The 9,010-nt window shown below is 38.2% G+C and overlaps 2 protein-coding genes across 2 annotated transcripts; both read right to left on the bottom strand.

The window, feature by feature from the left end:
* Nucleotides 1–717: 717 nt before the first annotated feature.
* Nucleotides 718–1,709, bottom strand: LOC108286125 (olfactory receptor 6K3). The gene has a single exon (XM_017503747.1). The coding sequence runs from the start codon at nucleotides 1,689–1,691 to the stop codon at nucleotides 744–746; it is 948 nt and encodes a 315-aa protein (XP_017359236.1). The 5' UTR covers nucleotides 1,692–1,709; the 3' UTR covers nucleotides 718–743.
* A 3,400-nt stretch (nucleotides 1,710–5,109) lies between these two features.
* LOC108286115 (olfactory receptor 6K3-like) lies at nucleotides 5,110–7,497 on the bottom strand. Its single transcript, XM_017503740.1, has one exon. It carries the CDS (start codon nucleotides 7,495–7,497, stop codon nucleotides 6,547–6,549), a length of 951 nt encoding a protein of 316 aa, XP_017359229.1. The 3' UTR covers nucleotides 5,110–6,546.
* Nucleotides 7,498–9,010: the final 1,513 nt, after the last annotated feature.

Here is a 9,010-nt window from a genome sequence, read left to right as displayed (position 1 = left end):
TTTCTTAGATCTCTATTTTTGGAAATACCCAATCAGGTAATCCATGATTCATAATTAACCAAAAAAAAATCTTTTCTAAGATCTGTCACCTAAAGACATAATACCTCAGAGTACATTGTCAGCTTCTGAAGTGCAAACTCTATAATTCTAACCCTCTAAAGTGGCAAACAAATTTTCTTTAATCACAGCACTTCAGAAGAAAGAAACTACAGTTATTAAGCCACATAATGAGGTTCTTTATGATATGCACAGCAAGTTTTATAATGATAACACGGAGAGTATAAATATGTTTTTCTAGGTATAGGGAAAATAATTAGGATGGCAGTGTGACAAAGAACTAGGTATAGAGTAATCTCATATTCTAATCTGTTAGACAAACATTAACGCCATGGAAAGGGCTGGGTGCAGTGGCTCACACCTGTAATCCCAGCACTTTGGGAGGCTGAGGTGGGCAGATCACCTAAGATCAGGAATTCGAGACCAACCTGATCAGCATGGTGAAACTCATCTCTCCTAATAATACAAAAATTAGCTGGGTATGGGGGTGCATGCCTCCCAGCTACTAGGGAGGCTGAGGCAAGAGGATCGTTTGAATCCGGGAGATGGAGGGGTTGCAGTGAGCCGAAATCATGAGCCAAGATTGTGCCATTGCACTCCAGCCTGGTCAATAAGAGTGAAACTCCAACTCAAAAAAACAAAACAAAACAAAACAAAAACAATGGAAGAGAACCTGTGGCTCTGAATTAACCTCCAGACTTGGTCAACACTTTTTGAAGACAGAGCAGTTTTTTAATTGCACTCTTCATGTCCTTGTTTCTCAGGCTATAAATGATGGGATTGAAGAATGGAGCAAGTACAGTAAACATCAGTGCAATGGCTATGTCCAAAACCGGTGGATAAGTGTCACTGAAACGCAAGTACATGAGTGATACACTGCCAAAGAATATCAGGAAGACCATGAGGTGGCCTGCACAGCTAGAAAAAGCCTTTTGCCTCCCTTCAGCAGAGGGAATCCTCAGTATCACAGTGATAATTCTTATATAGGACAGGGCAATGATTAGACCGGTAATGATGATGGTCACAGCATGGATCACATCCTCAATCAGAATCATGGATGTGTCTGTACAGGCCAGGCTCAGCACAGGGACCAAGTCACAGAAGATCTGATGGATTTGGTTGGGTCCACAGAAAGGCAGAGTAGAAATTATCACAATCTCGGGAAGCAGGATAAGGAAACCAAAGATGCAGGAAGCTGCAGAGAGCTGAGCACAGAGCCGGGGGGTCATGATCATATGATAGCGAAGAGGGCTGCAGATGGCAACATATCTGTCAATGGCCATGGTGGTCAGCAAGATCCCCTCTGAATTTCCAAGTGAGTGGAAGAAATACATCTGCAAGAGGCAGCCAGTCATGGAGATGGCCTTCTTTTCACTGATGAGGTTGGAGAGCATCTTGGGAATGGTGGCCGTGGTGTACCAGATCTCCAGAAAGGAAAATATACTAATAAAATTATACATGGGGTTGTGGAGATGGGTGTTCAGCCTTACAGCAGAAAAAATTAATAAGTTACCAATGATAATAAAAGTGTAGATGAAAAGTAAAGGAAAGAAGTACAGGAGACTACCATCCTGAAGCTGAGGGAACCTAGTGAAGATAAATTCAGTCACTGTTGATTGGTTTCTGCTCTCCATATTTCTAGTAAAGGTGAATGAAGGGGATGGCATAGTCCAGCTCATGAAGAGGTGGAGAAAAAAATAAATAAGATGTACAGGTAAACAACTTTGAGGAATAAAAAGAACTACTTGAAGGCTCCATTTTTTTTCTGACTTTAAACTACTGTACATATTGTGCAATATTTGATTTTTTTCATACTTACTCCTCCATAGGCACAACTGCAGAAATAGGCATCTCCAAATGTTTTAATAGTAAGAAAAAAACTAGCTAAAATTACTTTTAGCTTAATCTCTAATATAAATATCTGCATTTATAAGTTATACACATTTACTATATTATGACATAATAACAAAAAAATATATATCTTATAAAATAAATTGTAAAATTAAAAAGTATGACTATAAATAAACATAATAGAAGTTATATTATGCCCTTTCCCAACCCGACTGGGCCGTCGTTCACATGCTCTTTGAAAATCTCTTTTCTAAGGTGTTAGAATGTAAACCTGAAATTGACACGGAAATCGTAAGTCTATTACTACCTATACGTCTTCTGGAAAATTACTTAACGTCTCAGAGTCTCAAGTACTCATTTGCAAAACGGGATTAAAAATAGTACCTATCTAACAAGGATGCTGTAGGATTTAGTAAGTACCTGCAGACAGATTTGAACAGTGTTTGACAGGCAACTTCTGGAAAGAGTGACACAATTACCTCACCGCATTTCTCATTCTCCTTTAACACTGCTGTGAGCTTCCTCCCGAGCATTAAGCTGATACTATTCTGCTCATGTTCAACAATGCCCTGCTAATTTCTAATGGAAACTATCCAGTCGTCTCTGGCACTTGACACTCTTTGAGACTTTGGTCCTCTGTTTCCACGACTCCATTCTAAAGGGGCATGACTCCCAGACAGCTTCAAAGGCAGTTCTAGCTTTGACTTTTGTTCCTATTTTATTTATTTGCATTTGTACTTTCTTTCTTCTTCTGCCTCTTCTGTCTTATATTAATTTGTGTTGTTTTCCTTAAACTCTTTCCCAAAAGTTTATTTCCCCAGGTTCCTATCATCCACTCCAACCTTATAGTTCTATACGCTCTCTTAGTGATCTCAATCACTTACAGGATTTAAACCATTAATACTTCTAAATGTTTTTCTCCAACCAATCTCTCTTTTATAAGCTTCACACCAACTATCTGACTCTTAACTCTCTGTAGCTTTGCCTGCTGACATTCTCCCACTCCTCTCTCCCCTGCAATCCCATTGTTCACGTTGCTTTCTAAAATCACAGTTCCCTCCAGTTTGTGCTACTTCCTCTGACTTTAAAGTAACTTACATCTCCCTGCTCGGCCCCCTCTCCTCACTCAAAAGCAATATATACTGTTGGTTAAAAGTCTAGATGCCAGAAAAAAATTGCTAGCATTTATTTTTTTATTTTTTTCCCCATTTATTTATTTTATTGCATTTTAGGTTTTGGGGTACATGTGAAGAACATGCAAAATTGTTGCATAGGAACACACGTGGCAGTGTGATTTGCTGCCTTCCTCCCCATCACCTACATCTGGCATTTCTCCCCCTGCTATCCCTCCCCAGCTTCCCACCCCCCACCGTCCCTCCCCTATTTCCCCCCAACTGACCCCAGTGTGTAGTGCTCCCCTCCCTGTGTCCATGTGCTCTCATCGTTCAACACCCGCCTATGAGTGAGAACATGCAGTGTTTGATCTTCTGCTCCTCTGTCAGTTTGCTGAGAATGATGGTTTCCAGGTTCATCCATGTCCCCACAAAGGACCCAAACTCATCGTTTTTGATGGCTGCATAATATTCCATGGTGTATATGATTTAAATCCTCTTTATGGCTTGCCACCTCTGTGACATAATATGAAGTTACTCAGCCTCTCTATGACTTTAACATCTCATTTTTAAAACTGAGAACATATTAATATTAGTTAATGAGGTCCTGAGAAAGACTAAACATTTTATAACAACAATAGAATTGTATAGTATAATATATGGTATTATTGCCTCACTAATGCTGGGATGATTCCAAGCACATTATATATATATATATATATATATATATATATATATATATATATATTCACCTCATGTTCTTAATGCTCTAATGAGGTAAAATTATTATCCCCATTTTACAGATGAGAAAACTTAGGCATAGACAGGTTAAGTTCTTTGTCTAGAAATTCTCAGCTAATGAAGGGCGTAGTCAGAATTTAAATTTATGTGCTGAATCTCTAGAGACGCACTGTGACCCACCTCTAGATTGACTACCTCTAGCAATAGGTATAAATGTATTTTAAAACCTTTGTGTCAGGAATATAGGAACACTTGGAAATGTTGAGTGCCATTATGCTGTATTGAAGCATTCATCAGGCTCCATCATCAACTTACTTGTTTTACCTTCTCTAGACTGTGAGTTTCTCCTTCAGGGATGTGAATGTTTTTTATCCCTCATAGTGACTACAACAGGGTTAGTATGTAGAGATGGTGGGTATTAAATAAATTAACTTGGAACTCAGCCATTTGGTACAATTATAATTAAACGCACAAGACAGCCCTGAATATGTGAACTAAGAAAACAGGACTGTTTGAAAAGGGAAGTATAACAATTCAGTTCTAATGGGAGCCGCAAGCAAGTCTGGACTAGATGATCTCTCAGAAAATGGCATCACAAATGTGGCATGCTGCTTCATATATACCCACGCCCAGGCCCACACTGAATAGAACTTCCTCCTATAAATGCCTTTGCCTTCCACCCTTATTCGATGTTCTAAATTCTTTAATAATAAAGTCTTCAGGTTATGAGATTATTATTATTATTATTATGCATAGCAAGTGAATTCATTCTCTTCATGACTTGGTCATCTACACTCACCTTTGCCAAAGAAAAACAGGGACTTCTCAGTCTGTCTGAGTCCCTGCATCCTTGATATTACTTCAGCCTCTTCAAAAAGGGATTTATAGTCTCTCCACAGAGCATCCTAGAGAATAACAGGATGAGGAAAGGGGCTCTGTGGGGGATTCTTCCCCTGCGCTGCACTGAAGTGGATCACCTTTTCTCATGGGGTTAATTAACAGAACGTTTCCCCTCTTACTCTTGCATTGTTAGATTTTCAGATCAACGCTGTCAATAAATATATATACCTTTCCCGATTGTATTCATCTTCCCAAATTTGTAAGCTTCTTTCCCCAGTGCTTTCATGATGGTCTCAGCTGTTCCTGAGCTTCTTTCTCCAGCACTTTCACCATGGTCTCAAGAACAGTTGAGACCATCATGAAAGTGCTGGAGAAAGAAGCTTACACTACCAGTGTACTCAGCACTACCAGTGTACTATGCAAAGGGCAGTTTTGACATGGTCCTGTCCTTCTTACATGAACAGAAAGATTTGGAAAGCCTTGAAGAGAGTATACTAACACCAGAAGATCATCTTGAAAAGCTGTTTTACAGAAAACAAGGCCGTTTCAAAATAAACATGTCACTGGGGATTTAGTGCCAATACTGAAGAAAGCGAGGAAACCATGTCTTTTTATTTGTTTTACACTTCACATGCCATGAGTGTCTATGGGTCTTTCCTACCTTGAACAACTCACACTGGTTCTGTTGACTTCTCTATTGACGATCAATATCTCATCTTCTTCCACAAGAGTATTATTTATATCATGTGCTTCATCCACTGATCTGTCGATAACTCAAAGTTCTCTTTTTTTTTTTCTTTCAAGGTTAATTGCTTTTATCATGTCATCTTCTTCGGGAAATATGTATTGAGTTCTCAAATAGGAAAACATACTTTCTGAGTTTTGTCTAACTTTTCTGCTTATGATTTGGGAACCTATTTTGGTTATCTAACTTGTGTTGTTGTTTTTTTTTAATTCAAAAATGTCAACAGGCCAGATTCTATTTCCAGTGATTTTGCATAATATAAAACAGTCTGTTTTGATCCCATGACTCAAGAATTCTCAAGCTCACAAATAGTTTTCTTTAATTTTATCTGTTATTTTCCTCTGTTTATCACTTTAGAATGTGCTGGAGACTATTTTTAACCAAATAATTTTATTCAACCAAATTGGATGAATTCAACCAAAGCAGTCAAAGTAAATGAAATTTGAATTCAACTTGGCTCCAGGGAAATAATAACAACAAATATACTATAAATAATAATCACAGCTAAGTATTCCTGAGTATGAGTTTTTGTTTTTAATATATTACTCTTTACTAAAGCATTCTTTAAAACATCAATAGCAAATGATAGTAATTAGTTGCAAAGACATTAACAGAGAACACCTATTTTGCACATGCTCTGTGTCATGCATATTCTAAGCACTTGCATAGAGTAACTCATTTAATATTCATATTAGTATTTGAAGTCCTACTTTTAAAATATTACTTTTATACTAATAGATGATAAAACTAAGATGCAGACAACTTACTTTTCAACTTGTGCAAGGTCACAAAGCTAGTATGCGGCATCACTGAAATACAAACCTTAACCTCTTCCACAGAGCTGATTCTTTTAACTACCATGGTTTATAATTCATAGTTGTTATTAATGCTTATGCACTACAATAAGCATTTACATGAAAAGTTTATATACAAGTAGTAAATTAATGTTCATAAAATACATTAATTATGTTTAACGGCTTAAGCGTCCTATTTCCTTTACAGAGTTTATCCATCTGTATAAATCTAGACAGGTCCATGCTATCTTAATTTAGCATGCATAAGCAGGATATACATGTATATGGGAAGAATGAGGATAAGGAGATACATAATATCAGTGTGACAACGAATGGATTATATATTAATTATATGGTTTATTGTGTTAGAGTAACATCCACAGTGAAAGATGCCTATGATCTAGCATTAATCTGCAGATAAATTAAACATCTTCTGAGGGCAGAAAAGCTTCTTAATTGCAATCTTCATGTCCTTATTTCTAAAGCTATAGATGATAGGGTTGAAAAAGGGAGCAAGAACTGCAAACATCACTGCAATAGCTGTGTCCAAAATTGGTGGGAAAGTGGCAGAGAAACGCAGGTACATGAGGGATACACTGCCATAGAACATCAGAAAGACACCAAGATGGGCTGCACAGGTAGAAAAGGCCTTCTGGCGGCCTTTAACAGAGGAAATTCTCAGGATCACAGTGATGATTCTGATATAAGAGAGGGCAATAATCAGCACAGAGAATACGATGGCCACAGCATGAATCACATCCTCAGTCAGAATCATGGACGTGTCTGTACAGGCCAAGCGCAGCACAGGTTCAAAATCACAGAAGATCTGGTGGATTTGGTTGGGTCCACAGAAGGGCAGTGTGGAAATCCATACAATCTCTGGGAGCAATACAAGAAAGCCAAAGATGCAGGACCCTGCAGAGAGCTGAGCACAGAGCCTGGGGGTCATGATGATTGGGTAGCGGAGAGGATTACAGATAGCAACATACCTGTCAATGGCCATAGTGGTCAACAAAATCCCCTCTGAATTTCCCAGTGAATGGAAGAAGTACATTTGCAAGAGGCAGCCAATCATGGAGATGGTCCTCTGCCTACTGATAAGGTTGGAGAGCATCTTGGGAATTGTGGCAGTTGTATACCAGATCTCCAGAAATGAGAAAATGCTGATAAAATTATACATGGGGTTGTGGAGACGGGTATCCACCCTGATTGCAAAAAACACAACAAGATTCCCAATGACAATAAATACATAGATAACAAACAATGGAATAAAGAAGAGGAGGCCACCATCTTCAAACTGTGGGAATCCAGAGAAGAGAAACTCTGTTACTGTAGTAGTTTGGTTACTTCTCACCATGGTCTTAGCAACCTTAACTGTTGCTGTTACGGATACAAAGACACAGCTCACTTCCTAGAAGAAATTGACAAAGTCAGATGTGACACTGAGTGTGGCTAGAAAAAAGGGTAAAGTTTTCAGGCACAAATATCAACGTGAAGCCTTGGAAGGAAACTCTATACTCAGCAGCAGAAAAGAATTAAGCTACCAGAAATTGGCCAAAATGGAAAGAAGCCATCAGTGAGAAATTGGGCAGTGGAAGATCTGGTATCTTGTCAGTCAGGTTAAAAGTCAGTCCGTGACAAATACTGAAAGAAGCAGAGATTTTTGATAAATAACTAAGTCTCAGCATTCAGATTGTTTATACCCTGACAAAGACCATCACCATAAGAAGGCAAGAGCCAAAGTGAAGGATTCTAGCACAATTTCTGTCTCTTGATACCACATCCCTCACGAGTGGCATAAACTATAATGATGCTATTTCTTAAAGTAGTGCAGAGAAACTCATGAGCTGCACTCAGGGCTTATTGTCCAGGAAATTCAGAAGTTAACCTAATAGACAGATTGAAAATTAGTTAAGCAGAAAGATTTAAAGCACAAAGGAAGTTTGAAAAATAGTATCTCCTTCAGGGTAATGTGGAACCTTTTAAAAATGAACTCCTTAGACAAGAACATTGCTTATGCTGTATACCAGCACTTCTCCATGAAGATAGCAAATATCTTTCCTCAGCTAATACTATTTTAATATTTATAAATCATGAAATTAAAACCATGTAATTTTAGCGAGAAATAATATTTGAAGTTTCAAATTAAAACAAGGATTTGAAACATAGATTGAGGAAATAAAAATATTTGGTACAGTCTGGTATTTGCCAGGCACCTCATTACAGAACAAAATATATATCATGAACACATTCTATCAATAACTAGTTCATATTAACAAAGTTTGACAAATATTACTTTGGCAGCTTCTGAAAAATCAAGTGCCTACAGAGAATTAGGACATTTTGATTGTTTTTATATATGGTAATCCTTCAGATTTTTATAAAGATTGTTGCAAACAAAAATATTAGGCCGGGCGCGGTGGCTCAAGCCTGTAATCCCAGCACTTTGGGAGGCCGAGGCGGGTGGATCACAAGGTCAAGAGATCGAGACCATCCTGGTCAACATGGTGAAACCCCGTCTCTACTAAAAATACAAAACATTAGCTGGGCATGGTGGTGCGTGCCTGTAATCCCAGCTACTCAGGAGGCTGAGGCAGGAGAATTGCCTGAACCCAGGAGGCGGACGTTGAGGTGAGCCGAGATCGCGCCATTGCACTCCAACCTGGGTAACAAGAGCGAAACTCCGTCTCAAAAAAAAAAAAAAAAAAATTACTGCTCTACAGATATTAATCATTATTGATTTATTTGTTGTTTATAGAACATCTGGCACGTGGATAGCTATAATCTTTCTGTCTATTATCTCTATTTATATCTATCATCTATCTGTCTTTTCCTGCTTCTCTTAATTGTTTCACTTTGGTAAATAATCT

The sequence above is a fragment of the Cebus imitator genome, unplaced genomic scaffold, assembly GCF_001604975.1.
Source record: "Cebus imitator isolate Cc_AM_T3 unplaced genomic scaffold, Cebus_imitator-1.0 Scaffold313, whole genome shotgun sequence".
Lineage (NCBI taxonomy): Eukaryota > Metazoa > Chordata > Mammalia > Primates > Cebidae > Cebus > Cebus imitator.
This window is presented reverse-complemented; position numbering and strand designations above follow the sequence as displayed.

What these genes read in the sequence shown, in the direction of transcription:
- LOC108286125 (XM_017503747.1), bottom strand. Translation starts at nt 1,691, where the DNA reads ATGGAGAGCAGAAACCAATCAACAGTGACTGAATTTATCTTCACTAGG.
- LOC108286115 (XM_017503740.1), bottom strand. Translation starts at nt 7,497, where the DNA reads ATGGTGAGAAGTAACCAAACTACTACAGTAACAGAGTTTCTCTTCTCT.